The following is a 24,254-nucleotide window of genomic DNA, read 5'->3' on the forward strand; positions in this document are numbered from 1 at the left end:
AAGCTCAAAGCCACTGGCTGCATGAAAAAGCTCTCTTCACATCCCGACTGCATCTTTTACCAATGACCTTAAATTGGTGCCCTCAGATTTTCCATTCTACTGCCACTAGGAACATTTTCTCCTTATCTAATCTGTCCAGACCACTCAAGATTTTGAATGCCTCTCATCAAATGTCTTCTCAACCACTTATTCCTGAAGGAGAACAGTCCTAACTTCTCCTTTGTGATCGAAGTTCTTCGCCTCTGAAACCGTTCTTGTGAATCTGTTTGGCATCTCTCTAAAGCCTTCACATTATTCCCAGCCAACGAAAGGACGCAATACTTCAGATAAAACCAAACCGCTGTTTTATATCGGTTGAACACCTTGCTTTTGGGCTATACTCAGTAGCAGCTATCTTGATACCCTCAATGGTTTTTGCACATATATTAGAACTTTACGTTTTATCTTTCCCACACAATGAATCATTTTGTACTTTTCTGAATTAAATTTAACTCGCCATTTGTCTTACTGTGCTATGAAACTATCTACATCCTTCTGAACTTAGACTAAAAGACATAGCTGCACAAGTAGACCATTTAGCCTAGAGAGTTTGTTCTGCCATTCAGTGAGATTATGGATGATCTCATAACACCTCTCATCACTTTCTTGCATTATTCCCACTGCTGGGACCCAAGAGTTTCACGATTATCGCTGCAAACAGCACAAGTTTTGCAGGTAGGGTTATCAGGGCTGAACAATTGTGGTATATATTTTGTTTAAAAATGGTGGCTAATCTGACTTTAAAACTGAAGTAACATCTTAGGAGAAGATTTCCAAAATTCATGTGACTGCTCTTGCTCATTCACTACAGCCAAAAAAAGTCAGACTGATGTGCTCTTGAAGCATCATTCACAAAAGGAAAAATTTAGAATTCCATTATCCATTAGACAAGGAAGTGAGACAATTCAGATTTCTGAACAGAACAGAAGACTGCACAGACATCCAAATCAGAAACGGCTGGAAAAACTCAGCAGGTCTGGAAACATCTGTGGAGAGAAAGCAGAGTTAATGTTCCAGTTTCAGTGACCCTTCTTCATAAATTCTGGCCAACTAAGACAGATGAAAGGGACATTTTCAGAGTGAAGCAAACAAATTACGGACCATTGTGCTGAACCAGGCTCCAAAGGCAAAGCCCTACAGTGCCCTAAAAACAACATAAAGGGATTCCTCACTCCCTCCCAGAACCTGTTCTGATCAGTTCAGATGTGGGAGAAAACTTCAATCACTGCACTGCAAAAGCCATTGCAACTGCAGAATTGTGGCTTCAAAATTTCAATCCATTCTACTTGGAAAGAAATCTTCAAGTAAGCCAGGCCTGCAACAGACAGACCTAACTTCCATTTTTAAAAACGGTTTTTAATCTGTACTTACTTTCAAGCTTGTCAGTACTCTTAGTTAATAAATATGACTTAGTGACTTCATGCAGCAGCTATGCAGTGAACTAGCCTTTGATCCTGTTTAAGACGAAAGCTTGGCTGTTGGTTGGTTTTAAACTGGACTTCTCAAAAGAACTAAAAAGGTAGCTAAATGGAGCCTGAGGATAAGTCGTTTGAAAAAAATGGGTGGGGAAGGGATTCCACACTCTCGCATAAATTGTAACTTGGCCTGCGCTGGGTGGGCGGGGGAATGAGGAAGGGTGGTGGAGGGGACAAGTGATCTGGAAACGTACTTGGATCAAGTCCTTCATTGGGAACCTCTTCGTCCGAATGCTCATCTTTACATGGGATCACCTTCCAGCCAGGCCTGGGTCCTCTGCTTCCAGCGGCCTGCTCCTCCAACTCACACTCCACAATCCGCAGGGAGGCAACGGAGTGGGTCTCAGGGCCCCCATCGCTCTGTCCCTCTGCCTCCTCAGAGTCCAGGCCACGCTCCGTCTCTAGGTCCTGACTTGGGCCACCTTCCGCCTCCTCCTGGGAATCCGAGGTCATCACCGGCACTGGGGATCCTGTGGCCTCCATGACCTGGCGGTGGTGCCGCTGGTGCCTCCTCCGTCGCGGGTGGTGCCCTGCCGCTCGCCAGCGGTAGGTGTGGCCAGCCCTGCAGGCCCAGGTAGTCACGGCAGGGGCAGTGCCACTGGCTGGCAGGTACCTCAGGCTGGGCAGGTGGGGGCAGCCCCGGCAATGGCTGTGTGCCCAGCCCACCAGTTCCCCCAGGGCCTCGCTGCAGGTACGCAGGTCCAGCCGGCACATCGGACCCTCACCGTTTTCTGCGGAGGAGAACAAGAACTCGAGGTCACCGCCCCGGCACTCTTGGGGGGGGTGGGTGTGTGTGCCCTCCCCCCCCACACATCCACTCTCTTCTCCCCCCCCCCCCCCCCAAACCACCGGGAAATGCCAGCTTCCTGAGGGGCAGTATCTGATGTGATACCATCAATCCCAGTAATGTTCCATCCAGCAGGCACAGGAGGACTTCAACATCCAGACCCTCAGCCAATGGGCTCCACCAGGAACCATGTAAAACCCAAAAGAGGGACTAACTCATCCACCAATGTCTCTCCTGCCCCTCCTACCTTATACAGAATACGTCCAGTCCTGAACCCCTCTAATCTCTGCCCAATGGCTTAATAACCTGCCAATATCCAAAACTCAGGAATTCCCTGAACGAACCTCACTAATTTCATTTCAGTCTCATCTTAAGACCTAACGCTTTAACCAAGTTTCCTGCTTCCCTTCCAGTAATCTGTCAATTTCCCTTTTGCCTTATAATAGTGCTCCCAGTGAGGCTCTACGACAGGGCGCGAGCTCTCAACACGGGATGCAGCAATTTCCATGCCAGCATCACATATCTTCCTCACCCATCTGCCAGATCCTTTGGCGGCCAATTACCAGCTCACTGCCCTGAAATCTGACCTGATCCACAGGCTCCTGCTGTGTACAGTATATCCACACTCACCGTGGGCCCCTGATGCTCCTATTCTGGCCCCATTGCCCCACTCACCCCACCTCATTTCCACCCTGGCTTTGTTATGTACTGCACCTCACGCGATTCTTCTACCCCCAGCAGACCCCTCCAGTGGCTACAGCTCCAGCTGCACACAGTCTTCAGTTCCCCAAAATTGCACTTTTTTTGAGAGAGCTCCTGCTTCTGACAATTCTCTGCTACCTGACAGATTCAGTGATGAAAAGCATCACTGCTAATTGATTTTCCCACCACCGCCCAGCAATGGACTATAATTCAGAGTAGAAGGTATGCTGGGCAGGCTCAGAGCACATAAGTCCAGCAATGTCAGCCCACTGACCCTTTCCAGGGGCAGGAAGAGTCAATGACTGCCCCAGGCTCCCAGATTGATGGTATCACACCAGATCACATGTGGCACCTTGCGTTGCTGACACCCTGAGACTCTCTCCCTCTGCCCCTTCCAAAGAAGGAAAGTGAATCGGGGAGCTCTGCCAGGGTCGTGTCACAGAACTGCTATGCTCCTCGATTCTGCAATCTGGCTCAGGCTTGATTGTGCAGAGAATGGACACATGAGCAAAGCTCTGTGTCACTCCCAGGAACTTTGGGGACAGAACAGACAGAGCTGCACAACATGGGGAGCCATCAGAAGGCTGCTGAAAAGAATTCTGACACATGATGGAGAACAGGAGCACATTACAAAATAGGAAGCAAATATTCTGACAAAAAAAAAGGACCAGGCACAAGGAATTACCCTCCCATTTCCAAGTGTCCCAGTGAAACCTTAATTAAAGCGAGACAAATAAAATGCTCAAGAACTGCACAGGATAAAAAAATTAAGACTGAACAGAGTTCCATTCTCCAGCACTATAATCCACCACCTCTAAAAAGACAACTGAAGCTGTATTTGAGTGTGCATGGATGAGGACGAGACACCGGATTCCCAATCTGGGTCCACATTAAGGAGCACTCAGCCTTTCAATCCCTTCTCTTTCCTGCCTCCCAAAACACCCCTCCCCGAAGGTCCACAACCCATGCACACTCCAGCACAGATTCAAGCTATCCTTGAATGAGTACAACAACCAACAACAGCAGCAAAACACAAGACCGAACACAACAATCAGTGCCTTCATGATGGCGCTCGCCAGCTGAGTGGCTGTGCCAGTGAGTGGTGACAATGTCAACAGCGTGATGAGGTGTACGAGCAATGGATGGAGTCACTGGAGGGGGATGGAAAATGAGCTCTCCGGGCCCCAGCACCACAGCTGGACAATAGCAGCTGTGGCCAGCCGCAAAAGATAGAACAAACCAACAACAACCATGACCCCCATCCCTGCCAACACTGGCAGAAGACAGGAAACAGGACACTGCAAAGTCCCATGGCATGGCCTGATCCCTCCCCTGAAAATTACCTCATCGCTATGCACGACTGTCAGTCACCTCCTCTCCTCCTACAACTTCCATCAACTGTTTGTCCAAATATCAATCATACTTAAGCATAAAGAAGTTGAGTTGAACACAAGAAAAAAATTGAGAGGGGAAAGCGTTTCAAGAGTAGCACTGGCTTTAAAGTATACAACATGAACGGGAGCTGCTCAGCACATGTGCTGGCTCCATGAAAGAAATGTCCAATAAAGCCCCAAATGCCACTCTTCCATTCAAGCCCTACATATTTTTCCTCTTACATATTCATCCACATCCCTTTAGAACAGGGACACTTAATCCTGCTTCTCGTAGCCTTTAAGGCATGCATTCCAACTCAGTAACCATATTGTTAACAGAAACAGTCAAAAAGCACAACACCAGGTTATAGTCTAAGATAACAAAGTGTGAGGCTGGATGAACAAAGCAGGCCAAGCAGCATCTTAAGAGCACAAAAGCTTTTGTGCTCCTAAGATGCTGCTTGGCCTGCTGTGCTCATCCAGCCCCACACTTTATCTTGGATTCTCCAGCATCTGCAGTTCCCATTATCTCTGACCAGGTTATAGTCTAACAGGTTTATTTGAAACCACTAGTTCTCCTACATCAGGTGCGTGTGAGAGGCGTCAAGATGAAGGAGCAATGCCCCCAAAGCTAGTGTTTTCAAATAAGCCTGTCGGACTATAACCTGGTGTTGTGTGATTTTTGACCTGGCCCAACCCAGTCCAATCCACCACAGGCATGGTTAACAGGCATCTCCCTGTCACTTCTTATTCTGATCAATGACCATATTTCTATGTCCACTCTCATGTCAGTGGAAGTAGTTTCTTTCTATTGACCCATTGAGAGTCCCTCAATATTAACAATGCCTAGAATCTCTTGTAGCCTCCAACGTTCCAAGATGAAGAACTCGGCTTCTCCAGTCTCCCCAAATAACTGAAACCCCCTCATCGGGTTCCATTCTTCTTACGCTTGTTCAGGTTTTGATATTATCTCTCAAGTTCCAGGTCAGGAAAGATGGCATGAAATCTATCCAAATGATTTATATTGGCTTAGCACAGCTTCCTTTTCCTTGTGTTCAACGTCCAAGACCCTGTGCATTTCACCAGAAGCCCCCTCCACATCCTCTCAAGAAAACTAGGCTCCACCTAGCAACACTGCTGGTTCCTGGGTGCTCGAGAAGATGAACATGAATCACATTCATGAATTGAGTGACCCCACCCCCCACTCCCCCAGGCCATTTCAGAGGGCAAGAGAGAATTAACCACGCTGTGGGTCTGGAGTCACATGTAGGCAAGAAAAGGTAAGGAAATCTTCCCGCAAACAGCATTAGTCAAACAAACTCTCTTTTGATTTGAAGCTGACTATGAGTTTTCTGGACAGTGACCTGCTTTCAATTCTAATTAAATCAAGTGTCATGAGCTGCTGGGTAGGATTTGGAAAACAGTGACACTGAAGCCTTTGGACTGGTCATTCCAGCAGTTTTGCTAATGGCAGTACTGTCTCTGCTCAGCTTGACCTTCAGCTTTGTGGATTAGTGCATGCAAGCCCTCAGACATCTCTGCACCCCACGCCCCACTTCCTTTTACATTTTACTGTTTAGATTAAGTTGCCTTATTATTTCTAGCATTCCAATTCATCCCACACATACGCACACAGCCAGTGCAGGCCAATGCGGTTGCGGAGTTCAAACTATGGAACAACTGCTTGCAAATCTCGGCGATCAATGCAACTTGCTGGAGCACCATCCTAAATGACCCTCGCTCTCTGGAACCTCGGGGGCTTTCTGGGGCTCTGTCAGGTTCAGCACAACAAGTCAAATTAAATGCCCAACTGGACCTGCTCCTCTACCCTGAACATGGCATTAACCTGATAAGAGGTTGGAGCCTGTGGTTGCAGGAGCTGACGGGAAGGGTGTAATGAATGAAACACGAAATCGACTTACCTCTGTGAGTTGTACTGAATCGCTGCAGATCTCTGTAACAAGAGCAAAGAACAGAGTGACAACAGGTGGGACAACCATCAGGCGTCATTCACAACAAAAGGAGAAAAAACACCGTAGGACTTTGGAAATCCGAAATGAAAAACAAAATGCTGGAAACAATCAGATTGGGCAGGGCATCTGCAGCAGGGGTCGACAGGAGAAGAGAAGGAAAGAGAGAGGGTGGGGGTTGCAGCGAGGCCATGGCGGGTCGCGGAGGGAAGCGGGACAGAGAGAGGGTAGGGAGGGGGAAGAGAAAGGGGGCAAGAGGGGAATGCTGGGGGGTGGTGGGGAGAGACTGAGGGGGGGGAATAGAGAGGGTCAGTGCGGAGGGAAGAGGAGGGGGACAAAACAGAGGTGAGCGGAGGTAGGGTGGGGAAGAGAGAAACAGAGGTCACATTTCCAGTCAATAGCCTAACAAGTTCTGATGAAAGGTTACTAACCTGAAACATTAACTTGGTTTCTCTCTCCACTGAAGCTGCCAGACCTGCTGATTATTTCCAGCATTTTCTGTGACAATAAATAACTTGCATTTACACAGCGCCCTTTGACATTAAAAAGAACGCCGCAAGGCGCTTAACGATGCAAATCTTCGGTAAAAACATTTGGATATCGAGCTGTAGCAGCAAAAATGAACTCAGGCAAGAGCAGAATTCAAACGTTCAAGGCAATAGGTGTTAGAACATAATGAGAATATAAAGAGATTTTGCTTACTGTTTAACACTCTAAGTGGTCATTCAACCCCTCCACAATTTGTCTCACTGCCTTGCTTTTCCCATCCCGCAGGTCTGCATTTACTCATTCATGGATATATCTAACTGCACGTAGAATGCTGATAACGAATTTGTTGCCACCGCTCATGCACAAAGCCCACTTCAAATCATAAGTGAAAAGGAAAACTCTCCCACCAAATTTCTGTCATTGAGTTTCAGTGAAGGTCCAGTCATTTCCATTGCTTGCGCAAAGGAACAAACTGCTTTCTACCTACTTTTTTTTGACATGCTTGATAATTTTGAGCACATTGAAGAGACATCTCAATTTCGAGTTCCCTCAGGGAATTTTAAATGGTAGGAGAAGGGGTTATGGGCCCACAAACATATGCTGCCTTCTAATAAGATTACTGCTGAACTGCAACCTCAGGTTCACCGAACCCCTGTATCTTCTGAAGTTTAAAAATCTGTAAGTTGGGGAAGTCTTGCATCAGGAGACCAATGTTCAAGTCCTACCTGCTCCAGTGTTGTGTAATAACATCTCTGAATAGACTGATTAGGAAATAGATAGTTTTTTTAAAAAAAAACTATAAATTCTGGACAAGTGAGCATGCAAAGTTCTCTGGAGTGAAGAATTCCAAAGATTCACCAACCTCCGAGAGTCAAGAGTTTTTATTGATCTTTGCCCTATCAGACATACTATTCTGTTCCCAGATTTCTCACTTCATCCTGAGGAAACACGTCTCCCAGCATCTACATTGTAAAAACCCTCTCTGCTTCACTGGGATCAACCATTGCATTGCTGCCTCAGAACGGGAACTCCTCACCTTCAGTACCATAGTAGTGAAGCTCGTCTGCATCCCTTGTGAGGCAGAACCAATGGCACGCAAGAGCTCAATGCGAACCTGTTTGCTACAAAGCATTGATGATCCTGCCGGCTTTGCAAAAGGCCTCACAAACTTGACTCACTATCCTTCAATGTGCGCACACAGATATCTCTGCTCCTGAAACCACCTGAGAATCACAACGTTAAAACTGTACTACAACCTCACCTTCTCATTTTACTGTGGCTCCCAGTACAGTGAGGGCCTACATCACACAACGTGGCTCCGCAAACAGGACAAATGCTTGACTGTACACATGGAACACAGTAACATAACTTGTCCAAACCACCTTTAAGAAACTCTACTGCTTAAGAAAGGAGGGACACAAAAGATAGGGAATTATAAGTCTGTTTGCTTAACTTCTGTAGTGGGGAAAATGCTTGAATCTATCAAGGTAGAAATAGCAAGACATCGCCACAGAAATGATCCCTTTGGGCAGGCACAGCATGGGTTCATTAAGGGCAGCTCACGTTTAACTATTTTACCGGAATTCTATGAGGATATTACGAGTGCAGTGGACAAAAGAGGCTCAGTAGATGTGGTGTATCGAGACTTCCAAAAACCATTCAACAATGTGCTACACAAAAGACTTTTGCGTAAGATAAAAAGGTGCAGGACATTACAAGCAACATATTAGCATAGGTAGTTAGGATTAGTTAACTAACAGGAAGCTAAGTGTGGGGATAAATGAGCGCTTTTCCAGTTGGCAGTGACTAGTGGGGTGCCCCAGGGATCAGTGTTGGGACTGCAATTGTTTACATTTTACGTAGATGATTTGGATTGGGGGCTATGTGTCGTGTGTCAAATTTTGCAGAAGACACAAAGACATGTGGCAGAGCAAAGTGTGCAGAGGACTCAAAGCTGGCAGTTGGATATAGACAGTTTAAGTGAGTGGGCAATGTTGATAAACGTGAAATCATTCATTTTGGTAGGAATAGCAATAAAAAGGACTACTATTTGAAATGTAAGAAATTGCAGTGTGCTGCTATGCAGAGGGACCTGGGTGTCCTTGTGCATGAATCACAGAAAGTTGGTCTGCACGTGCAATAGGTAATTAAGGCAGCAAATGGAATTTTGTCCTTCATTACTAGAGGGATTGAGTTTAAAGCAGGGAGGTATGTTACAGCTGGTGAGGCCACACTTAGCGTACTGCGCACAATTTTGGTCTCCTCACTTGAGAAAGAACATACTGACATGCTGGACAGGGTGCAAAGGAGATTCCAGAGTTGACAGGATTGGCTTATGAGGAGATACTGAGTAGACTGGCATCATATTCATTAGAAATTAAAAGAATGAGGGATATCTTTTAGACACATATAAAATTAGGAAGGGAACAGGTAAGATGGAAGCAGGATGTTTCCACTGGTGGGTAAAAATAGAACAAGACAGCATGGCCTCAAATTTAGGGGGAGCAAATTTAGGACTGAATTGTGGAGGAACTTCACCCACAGGGTTGTGAATCTGTGGAATTCCATGTCCAGTGAAGTTGCTGAGGCTTCCTCATTGAATGTTTTTAAAGCTAAGGTAGATAATTTTTTGAACAGTAAAGGAATTAAGGGTTATGGTGAGAGAGTGGGTAAGTGGAGCTGACGCCATGGAAAGCTCATCCATGATCTTATTGAATGGCAGAGCTGGCTCGAAGGGCCAGATGGCCTCCTCCTGGTTCTTATGTTCAATGTAGTTAAGTGACCAAGTGCTGTGTGACTGGGTTCCAGTGCCAGTTAGGAAAAAGGCAATGATTTTTGCTGAGTTTGAGTATATCGAGCGAAACTTACCGATCCGTTCTCTCGCCATCCAGTCAGAACACTGGGCTCCCGGATCAGACAAACAAGTGGTCCCTTTTATCTCCCTTGTACAATCGGTTATTTAAGGAACACTAGCACTTTTGTTATCCCACATAGGATCCCATTACTTCCTGGAATCTCAGCTTTCAATTCTCCTTTAAAGAAACAGTGCCTCTATTGTCAGCTCGCTGGATGGAGATTGCCGCTTCCTGACACTAGTGTTTTGGTCTCCTTTAACAAGCTTTCTATTGTTTATTGTAAGGTCTGCTGCTCCTTACCACATTTAAAGACACAAGGTTCTTGTTCAGAGTGGCTCACCCCTAGTATTGGAGCTTTCTTAGAACTAAACTGCAAAGGAACTGTTCAGCCCAATGGATAACTCTTTCAAAAAGCCAGCACAGGTCCAATTACTCCTGTTCCCCTTCTGTTACCATCTAATTCAGGTAACAGAACACTTAATACTTAGAAGTTGAAGAAAAGGCAAACAGTTTTGTGAAATGGTGCAGTGGTCTCTGGGTTAGAGGTCTGGGCTCCCGACCCATCTGCTAGAGAGGTGTGCAGTAACGCAGCTCAAAGGGTGATCAAAAATAACTTGCTCATACTTTTGTGAAGAGTCAACAAGGAGTCAGCTGGCTTTTATGGTGAATGCGAGTTTTGAGAAGATTTGTAGCTCAGATTAAGGTTCTGGATGTGAGTTTGCTCGCTGAGCTAGAAGGTTAGTTTTCAGACGTTTGTCACCATTCTAGGTAACATCATCAGTGAGCCTCTGATGAAGCGCTAGTGTTATGTCCCACTTTCTATTTATCTGTTTAGGTTTCCTTGGGTTGGTGATGTCATTTCCTGTTCTTTTTCTCAGGGGATGGTAGATTGGCTCCACATCAACGTGTTTGTTGATGCAGTTCCGGTTGGAATGCCATGCTTGTAGGAATTCTCGTGCATGTCTCTGTTTGGCTTGTCCTCGGATGGATGTGTTGTCCCAATCAAAGTGGTGTCCTTCCTCATCTGTATGTAAGGATACGAGTGATAGTGGGTCATGTCGTTTTGTGGCTAGTTGATATTCATGTATCCTGGTGGCCAGCTTTCTGCCTGTTTGTCCAATGTAGTGTTTGTCACAGTTCTTGCAAGGTATTTTGTAGACGTTTTGCTTCTCGTCTGTATAGGGTCTTTTAAGTTCATTAGCTGCTGTTTTAGTGTGTTGGTGGGTTCGTGGGCTATCCTGATGCCAAGAGGTCCAAGTAGTCTGGCAGTCATTTCGGAAATGTCTTTGATGTAGGGGAGTGTGGTTATGGGTTCTGGGCCCGTTTTGTCTGTTTGTTTGGGTTTGTTGCTGAGGAATCGGCGGACTATGTTCATAGGGTACCCATTCTTTTTGAATACGCTGTATAGGTGATTTTCTTCTGCTCTTCGTAGTTCCTCTGTGCTACAGTGTGTGGTGGCTCGTTGGAATAATGTTCTAATGCAGCTTTGTTTGTGGGTGTTGGGATGGTTGCTCCTGTGGTTCAGTATTTGGTCCGTATGTGTTGTTTTCCTGCAGACGCTGGTTTGAAGTTTATGGTGCATGTTTGGTTGAAATATAACTCAAGCTAGAAAGTGTGCACGCAGACTGTGTCTGAAACTGTTCAATTTCTACTTAACACCATATCCCTCCTCCATAATCCATGTATTTAGTTTGCTGTTCAAGTATTTATTAATTTACTTTTAGAAAAATTCACATTTCTCTCTCACCAAACATAACTCACATAATGCTTCCCAGATTGTAATTTTCTGCGTAAAAGTATTTCCCTCAAATCCACAGATTACTTTGCCATTTGATTTAGGAACTCATATGCGTCAGGATGCCAGCCGGTGACTGGAGTCACACAGTGGTCAGTCTCGGCACCACAACTACTCACATTATACTTTCAAAAACTGGATGAAGAAACTGAGGGCATTGTTGCTAAGTCTGTAGATGACCCAAATGTAGGTGGAGAGACAGATGGGTGTTGTGGGAGAAGGGAGGCTGCAGAAGGACCAAGACAGGTTAGGATACTGGCAAAGAATCAGCTGATGGAATACAATGTGGGAAAATACCAGGTTATGTAGTTGGTAGAAAGAACAGAGGCACGGGCTATGTTCTAACTGGGGAAAGGCTTCTGAAATCTGAAGCACAAAAGGGGCTTCGAATCAGAGTTCAGGATTCTCTTAAGGTTAACTTGCAGATTTATTTAAGATGCAGATGCAGTTTCAGCTTTCATTTTGAGGGGGCAAGAATACAAGAGCAGGATGTACTGCTGAGGCTATATAAGGCTATGGTCATACAGCATTTTGAGTATCGAAAGCAGTATTGGGCCTCATATCTAAGGAGGGATGTGCTGGCATTGGAGGTATTCCCCAGTAGGTTCACAAGAATGATCCAGGGGATGAAGGACTTGTCCTGTAAAGAGTGGTGAGGACCCTCAGTCTGTACCCAACAGAGTTTAGGAAAAGGGGGAGATTTCATTGAAACTTACAGAATACCGAGAGGCCTGTACTGAGTGAATGTGGAGAAGATTGTTCCACTAGGAGAGATTAGGACCCCAGGGCACAATGCTAGAGTGAAGGAATGACCCTTTAGATAAGGAGGAATTTCTTTAGCCAGGGGATTGTGAATCTGAAGATGAGGAGGAAATGCAAGGCAGTCTTGTCTTAAATATCTTGACCAGGCTGAATTCTCATTGGTACTAATTCTGAAAAGCACTCCTGTACTCTCTATTGATGCAGGGTTGATTCACAATCTTGGTGGTAATGCCAAACCAGGCTAAATGCTGAGCCACAAGGTTATAAATTGTGGTTAATTAAAATTCTACTGAGTGCCCATAGTGCCTCGTGAATACAGCCTCAAGTCACTTGTGTAAAACGTACATACATTTTTAAGATTTGGATTTGGAACTAGTAGATTGTTGCCTTTTTTCTGACTGTGAAGGGATTTCATAATTAGCTTGTCAGGCTTTCTGGTGCCATGCTCTCTTTTTAATTAAAAAAATTGAGACACCCACGAGTGTAACATTTTCATTGGGAGTTTTCACAATCAAAGAGAGTAAATTGAGGTACACTGCATTTTCAGTTAGAAAGATCCTTTTTTTTGGCTGAGGCTAACACTCAACTGAAAAAGCCTTTTGGCTTGATTTTGCAGAATTTTGGGGTCATTTGATGTGTAAAACAGTTTTTCTTGAAAAACAGTGTAGACATGTTAAGAAATGGATTGCATCAGTGTACGGAGCTTAGTATGAAAAATCCAAACGAGAAGTGTTCAGTTCTTAATGGTTGGTTCCCTCTCCATGTTATTGATCCAGTCTAGCAACTAAGTCCTTTGGGATTCAGTCAGTTTGGTTAGTAGTGCTGCCAAACCACACTCGGTGACTGACACTGCAGACCATCTCCCTCAGCATACAGTCTATGTCCTTGCATCCCCATGTAACCAGCACACACTACACAGTGCTTCTTTCGAGTGATGTTAAACAAGGAGAAGCACTAGCTCATGTTTCACTTGATGGCATTATATTTCATGGATCCCCAAAGATCAATGTTGATGACTCCCAGAGCAACCCTGTGCAGACTGTACACTGCTATGCCAATATGTCTGGACTGATTATGCCCAGGGATGATGGTATTTTTTGGGGGCTTAATGAGACATAATTCTGTGAGAACGACAGTGTCAGACTCTTGCTTGACTAGCTTTCATAACTGTGGTTCAAGTCCCCACATGTCAGTAAGTGTGACTTTACCGAAACAACAGAACCAGGTGCACCACAGTAGTTTTGTTTGGTAGCCTCGGTTGACACCAGGTTGTCCATCTGACTTTATTGCTTTAATCACACCTTGTAGTGCTTAGACACAACTGAGTGGTTTGGTTAACTATTTCAGAGTCAATCCAACTGCTATGGTCTGGAATCATTTGTTGGCCAGACCACGTAAGGGTGGCAGACTTCCTTCTCTGAAGGAAATGGGGGGCCACATTTGTGGTTCTTACATGACTTCATTGTGCAAGGATAATTGGGAATGAGCAACAAATGCTAGCCTTAGTGGCAAGACCTGAGGGAGAATAATAAAAAGGACACCAGAAAGAACTTCCCTACTCTCATATCAACCGTAATAGCACAAAAATGTAAAATGCATCAAAACATCAACAGGATTCCTTATATGGCTTCAGCACAACTTGCGAACTTGGCATAAATCACTATCCTTCTCGGTGGTAATGAACAAGTAGTTAGAGCCGCCAGGTGGGCCACCATTTATTGCCTATTCCATATGGCTCCCAGGAAGGACAGAGTGAGCTTTGCAATCCTGAACAACGATCGACCATGAACACCGTATTGAAGAAGCGAGTTCCAATTCTTTGATCAAGCAACAGTGAAATAACAATCTTAAAAGGAACAAAGTGGGGCGAGCCAAAGAGCCTAAAAAAAATGAATGCAGGAGTTCCAGGTTAATGGCAGAATGATGATGATCAGGGATGTACCAGATGCTAAAAGTAAAGGAGGGGTACAAAGATGTCATAGGGCTGTAGAACTGGAGAAGGCTGCAGAGATCAAGAGAGGTGAAGCCTAAAGGGGTATGAACACAAGAAAGAATTTTTTTAATAACCAAAACTGTATCCAATTAATGAATATTGCTGATCTAAGGAGTGAGAATAGACAGCAAAGATCTGATTAGGTTCGAGATTGGCCTGGACAACAGTGACAAATAATGCTGTGTTCCCCAGGTACCAATTATGACACCAAGCCACTGACCCCTTGATATTCAATGGCACTTTTAAAACATTCATTCACAGAATGGAAGTGGAATCAAGGGTTATGGGGATAAGGCAGGAACAGGATACTGATTGTGGATGATCAGCCATGATCATAACGAATGGTGGTGATGGCTCGAATGGCCTACTCCAGCACCTATTGTCTACTGTCTATAATGAGGGTATTGCTGGCTTAATAAGCATTTGTTGTTCATCCCTAACTGCCCAGAGAGGGCTGTTAAGAATAAACCACATTGGGTGGGGAGTCACACATAGGACAGACCAAGTGAGGATGGTAGTGTGCTTCCCGAAAGCACATTAAGGAGCCAGATTTTCTTTCTCCCTCACTAACGACAATTGCTTCATGGGCATCATTAGACTCTTAATGCCAGATTTTTATTGAATTCAAACTTCACCACTTGCCTTGGAGCGAGATTCAAACTCTGGTCTCCAGAACATTACCTGTGTCCCTGGATTAATGTTCTAGCGATAATCATGAGGCCATTTCCTCATCATTTATTCTCCCATTATCAACACCCTGGGGATTGGCCAGAAACAAAACTTAATTCACTGTATCAACACTAGGGCTCCGAGAGCCAGTCAAAGACTGGAAGTCTTACAGAAAGTACCTTATCTTCTGGCTCCCCAAAGCCTGCCAACCATCTATATGTCACAAGTCTGGAGTGAGAGTGGAATACGCCCCATTTTCCTACATGAGTGCAGCTCCAACAACACTCAATAAGCTTGATACCATTTCGGTCAAAGCATCACACCTGGTTGACATTCACATTCAGTCCTCCACCATTGACACTCAGTAGCAGTAAGGGGTATAATCTACAAGATGCAAGGTAGAAATTCAGAGATTTCTGAAACAACACCTTTTAAATCCACAACCAACATCATCTAGAAGGACAAGATCAGAACAGTAAGAACACAACCTGCAAGTTCCCCCCCAAGTCATTCACTACCCTAACGTTGAAATATAGCTTCTTTCCTTCACTGTCGAGTGCAGCTAGACAGAAGGTATTGGGCCAACCAGCAAAGACAACATCCTGTGAATGAATTTTTAAAAAGTTAGATGTAAGATGGTAAGAACCATAAACATCTCAAAAAAAAACATGTGAAACTGACTCTCTCGTTTATGACAGCTCCATGTCAGGAGTATGGATTCAAACAAAATGCTTGCCAGCGTGCAGTGGAGGCTGGGACATTAGATGCCTTCCAGGCAGAGATCAACAAATTCTTGATCTCACAAGGAATCAAGGGCTACAGGGAGAGTGCAGGGAAGTGGAGCTGAAACGCCCATCAGCCATGATTTAAATGGCGGAATGGACTTGATGGGCCAAATGGCCTTACTTCCACTCCTATGTCTTATGGTCTTTGGGAACTTGAGAGGTCATAAAAGGGCCCAGGGAAATGCAAATACTGCTTTAAGAGTCAGAGAGTCTGGAAACAGACCTTTTGCTTCAACTCATCCACACCGACCAGGTTTCCCAAACTAAATGAGTCCCATTTGCCAGCGCATGGCTCATATCCCTCGAAACCTTTCTTATCCACGTACATGTCCAAATGTCTTTTAAATGTTCTAATTGTACCTGCATCTACCACTTCAGAGGGTGGTTCATTCCACAAATGAACCACCCTCTGTGTGAAAAAGTTGTCCCACAAGTCCCTTATAAATCTTTCTCCTCTCATGTTAAAATTTTGCCCTTTCACCTTGAACTTGCCCACACTGCGGAAAAGACCTTTGCTATTCACCACATCTATGCCCCTCATGATTTTATAACTGTCTATAAAGGTCACCCCTTAAGATCGTTGCTACAGTGAAAAAGAGAAGTCCCAGTCTATCCAGGCACTCCTTGTAGGCCAAATCCTCCAGTCCCTGTAACATCATTTCAAATATTTTCTGCACCCTCTCCAACTTAATATCCCTCTAGCAACGCGATCAGAGCTATACCACAGTACTCCAAAAGTGGCCTAACCAACATCATTGACAACTGCACCATGGCATCCCAACTCCTGAACTCAATGGTCCAAACAATAAAGGCAAACCCGCAAATGGACTACTTTACCACTCCATCTACCTGTGACGCAACTTACAAGGAACTAAGCTTCTGAACTCCTCAGGATTTCTGTTTGACAGCACTCGCCAAGGCCCTATCTTTAACTATGCAAGTCCTGCCCTCATTGTTGTACCAAAATGCACTTTGCATCTAAAATTAATTTTAATCTCAACTGGCCCAATTGTTCAGGATCTTTGTACTCTTAGATAACTTTCAACAGTTTACTGTATGATCAATTTTGGTTTTCTCCACAAACTTACTAAATATTCCCCCTAAATTCTCATCCAAACAGACTATATAAATGACAAACAACTGTGGACCCAACATCGCTGGTAGCAGATCTCCAGTCTGAGCAACAACCCTCCACCATCAAATCAACTTTGTATCCAATTGACAAGCTCTCCTGGAACCCCACTTGATGTAAGTTTACTAACTGGAACTTTGACAAAGATTTGACTTGTAAAAGTTTATACCGATAATATCATCCAATCCGCCCTCATCTTTTTGCTTGGTCACATCCTTGAAAAACTCAACCAAGTTTGTGAGACATGATTTCCCATGCACAATGCCATGCTAACTATCCCTAATCAGTCCTTGCCTTTCTAAATCCATGTTAACCCTGTCTCTCAGAAACCCTTCCAACAACTTATCCACCACTGACCTCAGACTCACCAGTCGAAAGTTCCCTCAAGATAAATGAGCATCACCCTGAAGACCAAATACATATATTTTGAAAAGTCAATGTGTGATGGATTAAATTTGAGTCTTCAAATAAAGAAATATATTGATAAAAGAACTGCAGTGGACGCATGCACACAGGTACTGAAAAACAGAAATCATAGCCATGATTACTGGCCACTCTCCAGAGGATAATAACACCACTGACAGAAACGTAGAAACACTGAAGATAGGAGCAAGAGTAAAACCATTCATCCCAGCTCCTCCATTCAGTATAATCAGGGCTAATCCACTATCTCAATGCTGTACTCCTGTTTTCTGCTCCTGCCTTTTGATTCTTTAGCGTTTGATTCCTGGAGAAGGGGTACGTGTCTGCGATATCTGGTCACATAAACAGGCCATATGGTTTACTCAGAAGAGTACACCAACTAACTTCAGGTTAGGTACAATGTTCCCCCTACACTGCCCAAACACACATACCACATGGGGTTAGCCTCCAACATCAACTGCATCGAAATGTATGAACATTAAAAAAATAGGTTCAGGAATAGGCCACAAGGGCCTTCAAGGTCCTCCATCACACAAGACAATAATGACATATCTTGCATCTACTCCACTTTCGTTCCTACTCTTCATAAAACTCCGAGATACAGAGTAGCAGAGAAATGCTCCTTCTAAATGGTCTCAGCCAAACACACTTAGGACAGGTACAGTATGGGGTTAGATACAGAATAGGTCCCTTTTACGCTGCTGGAACTTACACTCCTACATTAGGCACACAGCAACCTAAATGGAAATACTATTCCAAGAAGCTTCACAGGAGGTTCTTTGGTCCATTAATATGAGTTTGATGCAAGTATATAGGGTTTTGTGGAGACCACATGGAGTATAGTGTACCAGTTTTGTTTCTTGCAAAGTAAAGATACACTTTCCTTAAAAATGGTGAAACAGATTCACTTGACTGATTTCTGGAAGGAGTGCTCTATCCTATGAGAAGAGGTCAATTAGAATTGATCTATATTCACTGATGCTTGGATGACTGAGGACCTAACTTATTAACAACTATAAAGTAATGGAATGCTTGTTTGCCCCAGCTGAAAAGTTGAGAGCTAATAGTTACATAGCTCCAACTTAACAAAGCTGCCTGTAAAAGACCAAAAAGTGAGGAGAAAATTCCACACACTAATATCATGGCTGCTCAGTCATTGACTATAATCAGCACTGAGATCATTATTATTGGTTATTATAACTAGTCATCTGAAGTGGGGTCAAGACTACACACATTTACCCATTATGACTGCACTCTGTAGAGAGAAAAAGGACGAGTGGAAATTTGATTGACATTTTCAAAATCACGAGCAGACTCGATACAATAGACGAGGAGCTGCTTTGACTTATAGAAGAAACAAGAACAAGAGGAAGGGGACATAGATTTGAAGTGGTGTCAAATATAGAAAGGATGGAACGTGTGGAAAATAAAAGCAATACATTCTAGATTTCAACTACTCAATTTCTGTCAAATGTGAAATACCGTTTCACATGTCACTGATGCACCTTTGGCCAAGGATCTTAAATAACAGCCCTGCAGTTCACAGCATTCACACCAATGGGAATAAATCTATCTTGGGTGACTCTGTCCAGGTCCTTCCATTTTAAATACTTCCTGCAAAGTTAATTCCAATAATCTCCACAGAAAAATAAACCTAACTTCTCAATGCTTCCCCACATGGAATTGAAGCCTGGATTCTCACGAATTATCAACATGACATATTTCAGTGCATATCTTTTCCTGCTTCAACTTAAGCTCTCACTAACTCAGTGCTCAGTACTTGACTGCCCCACCTCATGCACATGAACCATTTCCTTTTTAAATAGCAGCCTATTGTTTCTTTACAGTTTTGCTTGGGACAGCTTGTCCTTCAATTGCTGAATTTGGATCACCTCCAACTTGGTTCTTTTAGACAGCATCGTAAACTTTAGGTTGGCTATGATCGCTGATCATTGAAAGTTTCCTTGCTAACACTTGATGGACTGGATCCACAGCAATCCCAGCCAAACAGAGGAAATAATTCTCCCGTTGTAGGCCAGAACAGATTAAATATTAGGCTTAAAAATAAAGAACAGCAGATTAAGTTGAGGAGGAACTCCTTCACCCAAAGGCTTATGATTCTGTGGAATTCCCTGCCTAGTGAAGCAGTTGAGACTATCTTGTTGAAGACTTTTCAAGATAGATAGATTTTTGAACAATAAAGGAATTAATAATTATGGTGAGCAGGTGGGTTTCTAGAGTTAAGTCCACAAAAAGATCAGCTATGCTCTTACTGAATGGCAGAGCAGGCTCGATGGAGCAGATGGCCTGCTCCTCTTCCTGTTCCTATCTCTTACATACATCAAAAGAGTTTCTGAAACACATATGTTAAACCCTTTCCAACACTATTTGCTGCTGTTCCACATTCAGAAAATTGAAGGTCCCTCATTATCACCAAACTGTACCTCTTCTGCACCTCTTCACAGCTCCCCTGCAAATCTGATCTAGAGTATCTTTCCCATTTGTTAGCACCAAGCAGGAAGTACCCTCGTGCTTTTCCAGTGTGCATGGGAAGGGACAAAGCACCATCTGGTCTGTTTGATAATCAATCCCTCTTCAAACCAAATGAATCTGATAGGAGAATTCTTGCCATCATTAATTCCACCCACCCCCCACCCCCCGACAATTCCCACAACCATCAGAAAATTCCTTTCAAATGCATGGAATGCCCTGGACACCGGGTGACTCAACCATCTCCAGGCGCACTCTCCACTTACCGGATCTCTACCGGCTCCTCGCCTTCTTCAGTACGGCCCGTGCTTAGCTCCGCCCCACCGAACGTGAACGAGATGCAGCTCCGCCGACGGGGATACTCCGACTTGCGCCTGCGCTGCGCTGGGGAAGACCCCGGTCGATCACGGGCCGGGCCCTGCAATGTAGTCAGTGGGTGCTGCTCCTGGCCCCGCACGCCGGCCACCGACACCAGCACCTTCCCTGGCTCATCTGCATCCTGGCTCCAGGCCTCCGTGCGCTGCCACACCAGCCCACCGACCTGCCTGTCGGTACGGTCCCACTCAACCTCCTGGCACAGCACGGCCTCTTCTACCCGCTGCCGCTGCTCATCTATGATCAGAATCCTCCGCTTCTCAGCAAATGAGAGACAGCAAAAGGGGGGAATGATACACACTGTTAGTACCTGAATAGGAATCGCATTGATGCACGAAAAACCAGTAGACTCATCAGCAAAACAAGTTACTGCACACATCACAATGACTGGTACTCTGAGGCACATAGCGAACTGCAGTCAGTGGGAGGACTATCCGTATGTATTTATTCGGGGTGTCAAATGGATTCTGGTCAGTGAGTCAATATTCAGATTACACACACTATTCTTTCTCTTCATTCTTTGATGGACGTAGCTGCCATTGGTAAGGCCAACACTTGCTGTCCCTCAAGTGGCTGGCTGGGTCATTTCTTTGAAAAGGAAATTTAAGAGCCAACAACAACGCTGTGGATCTGGAGTCACGAGTCAGAATGGCTTGATATGGATGGCAGATTTCCCTCCCTGAAAAGGTCATTAATGAACCAAATGAGTTTTAAGTCATTACCACCTTCACGAGGGCAGGTAGGGATGGGCAATAATTATGAGAAAAACCAAAGCCCAGAATCTAACAAATTTTAAAAAACTAAATTTCTTGGTTTCCATTACTTACAATAAGTAAAATTTAAATAGCACCAGTGCCCTGATCTCAAAGGCCTGAACTTCTGCATCAACAGTCCAGATACATTACTACAATGATACCACCTTCCCTGATAATCAAGCTCTTTGTGGGAAGTACATTACTTGTCTCGACCAGTGCATGTTTGAAAGCCTATTGGAGCTCCATCCAGACCCAGTACATCGCTCGGGCAAATTGTCACCATTAGTTCTTTAGCTTTTCCTTCAGCCTTGGCTACACCAGGCATTTTATGGCTGAAATTTGCATGGTAGGATCAATACGGATGCTGAATGAGCAGCCTTGGCTCAGCCCCAACATTCTTGCCTTTTGATCAGGAGGTGCCTCAGAGTAAAGCTACTCAAGACTTGAGTCACGAATCCAGGCTGACACGGCCCACTGATGTGCTGAGAGAGTCGCTAATAGTGGATCAATACTAATAGGCAAACCACTTGCATTCAAAAGGACCCTTTGGTGCGACAAAAGGAAATCACCAAGGATCAGAGCTGGGCCTCAAACATCTGTGCAGTATTAACAACTCAGATAAGGCACAGACTGCATTGTAACCAGATTTGCTGCTGATACAAACCAAGATAGGAGATCAAGTTGTAATGAATATATGAAGACTCCGAAAGGCATAAAATAGGTCAAGTGATTGCGCACAAAGGGTCGGAAGATGGTGCACAATGAAGAAAAATGTAAGATTCAAAAACAGAAGTTGCTGGAAAAGCTCAGCAGGTCTGGCAGCATCTGAGAAGAAAAAAAAAATCAGAGTTAACATCACTGGATTAACAATCCAGAGCTCAGGCTAATGGTCTGGTTAGACTGGGTTCAATTCCACTTTGACAGCTGGCAGTATTTAACACGCAAATTAGTTACAATCCAGAATCAACAGCATCATAATGGAATCGACAAAGCTGTACATTGCAAAAACGGGCCTCCTGAGGAAATTCTACAGGGTGTTTGACCTACAACAACTACAAAAACAAGCATCTTAGTTCGTGTGTGGTACAACTCAACCCCTTGGAGACGATCAGGTCTGCAGATGCTGGAATCCAGAGTCTAAGGTGAGAGGCTGAAAAAGCACAGCCAATCAGACAGCAAAGGAGCAAGAAAGTCAATGTTTTGTGTTGAAATCCTTCATCAGGACGGAGGGCAGCAGGGGAAGGGGAGTCCGGAAAAAAATGGGTAGCGGGGGACGGGTAGGAGAGATGGTGATAGGTGAATGCAGGTAGGGGTTATTGTCATTGGTCCATGGGAAGGGTGGAGCAGATAGTTGAGTGGGAAGATAAACAGGGTAGATCAGGGTAAGGAAGGGGAGGGGCAGACATGGAACGAGGCTGCGGTTGAAGTGATTTTGAAGCTAGTGAAGTCAGTGTTAAGGACACTGGACTGTAAGCTTCCCAATGTGAAATATCAGATGTCACTCTTTCAGTTTATGTTATGTTTGGCTTCACTCTGACACAGAAGGCAGCCAAGGATGAATGTGTTGTCAGGGGAGTAGGAGGGGAAATCAAAGCAGATGGTAACTAGAAGGTCAGTTTGTGTGCAGAGTGCAGATGCTCCGTAAACCGATTCTCCCCTTGATCCCTATTCACAACAGTGTTGCTAGAGCTCCTTGATGGAACACCCAGTCAAGTGAGGCCTTGATATCATGTCATGTTTAAAACAAGGCTGTCAAAACATAACCCAAGCATCAGCAAGAAGTTTTTAAGTTAATTGAGTGCTGCTCAATAGCATTGTCAATGACATCTTCCAACACTTTACTGATGGCCAGGAGTAGAATAACGGGGCAGTAATTGACTGGTTGGATTTGTCCTGCCTTTCAGTACAGGATACGCCTGGGCAATTTTGCACATTGTCAGGTAGATGCCAATAATGCAGCCATACAAGCACAGCTTGATTACAGGCACTGCAGGAACGAGAGCACACATCTTCAGGACTACTGCCAGCATTTTGTCAGGGCCTGGACAGTAAAAAAAAGTTTTCAATAGGGACCTATTGCGGTGGCTGTGCTATTACTTTTTCTTTATTTAATCAGATTTTTTGAATTAGCCTGTTCAGATATGCTATTGTATATCCCTGGAGCAGTTGCGACTTGAATAGACCTGCCAGTCCAGGGGTTATTCAGGACCTCTCGCCTCGATATCTCACAGTGAATTGAGTCAGCTGGAGACTGACACGTGAAATGATGGGACTTCTCTAGAGGCGCCCAAGATGGATCAAGTTGAGAACCAAGGGTCACAGTCTCAGCATATGTGGTAGGCCGTTTAAGACTGAGATGGGGAAATGTTTCTTCATTCAGAGGGTGATGAGGCCGTAGAAATCACTACCACAGAAGGTGTGCAAAGAATTCAATATTGAAAGTCATTCAATATTAAAAGTTTGAAGAGGCACGGAGAGTAAAAGGGAATATGGCACTGAGACAGACAATCAGTAAATGCAACTCCCCCATCCCGGTTACCTCCATTTCTATCACATGTGGAACATCTAAATTCTGAGATATTTAGCTGTCAGTGCTTTCCCTCTTTCAGCCAAGTCTCTGTAACTGCAATGTCAACAGTATTCGTCACGCCAAGTCCCTTGCACTGAGAGAATCAATATCGTGGTCCTGTACAGTTTAACTGACAGAATTAATCACTCCAGTCTCTAATTCAACAAAAAGCTGTAATCTCCCCACATTTCTCATTGTGAATCAGTATCAATACTACACGGCCCAGATAGCAAGACATCACTAATTGCCATATCCCTCTCGGAAAGTGACAGTATTAATCCGTGCACATTTCACACGGAGGATAACAGTATCAAAAATCCCTGTGACCCTCAGTACAGATAGTATTAATGCAATGTCACTAACATTGAGTGTAATTAACAGTATTAATCTCTGAAATCCATCATATTGAGGATAACAGATAGCATGAAAGCCCGAGAATCTCACACTGACAATAATAATCTCTGCTATCCCTCACACAGAGTAAGAGTATTAATTCCATCTGCCATGCAATGAGGGTAACTGACATATCACACTTCCTATCCTTCGTACTGAGAGATGACAGTATTAAACACAATGACAGTACCTCATGGGGAGGGTAATCGTGTTAATCTCCTGCATGCTGCTTGCACTTGATATACATTACTCATACACACATGGGTAATGTTAGTGTTACTCACCATGTCACTGAGGCTGAGAATACCAGTATCAATTCCCATATCTCTCATATAGATTTAGACAGTATTAATCCACTTGCCATACCAGGAAGACAAAACTATTCATCCCCGGTTCCACATGTGAAGTATCAGTCAGTACAGA

The 24,254-nt window shown here is 44.3% G+C and overlaps 1 protein-coding gene across 2 annotated transcripts in view; it reads right to left on the minus strand.

Annotated features, from left to right (window-relative positions):
- The window catches only part of zfp91 (ZFP91 zinc finger protein, atypical E3 ubiquitin ligase), a 51,874-nt gene that overhangs the window by 25,996 nt on the left and 1,624 nt on the right, over positions 1-24,254 (minus strand). Inside the window, exons 2-4 of one of the 2 annotated variants that reach the window (XM_048525390.2) lie at positions 20,006-20,370; positions 6,299-6,330; positions 1,709-2,245 (exon numbers count right to left, since the gene is read on the minus strand). In XM_048525390.2, the coding sequence (XP_048381347.2) occupies positions 1,709-2,245; positions 6,299-6,330; positions 20,006-20,370 (934 nt within the window). The remainder of the gene's footprint in view (positions 1-1,708; positions 2,246-6,298; positions 6,331-20,005; positions 20,371-24,254) is intronic. The other variant, XM_048525391.2, reaches the window with a different exon arrangement.

This window comes from Stegostoma tigrinum, chromosome 46 (assembly GCF_030684315.1).
Source record: "Stegostoma tigrinum isolate sSteTig4 chromosome 46, sSteTig4.hap1, whole genome shotgun sequence".
NCBI lineage: Eukaryota > Metazoa > Chordata > Chondrichthyes > Orectolobiformes > Stegostomatidae > Stegostoma > Stegostoma tigrinum.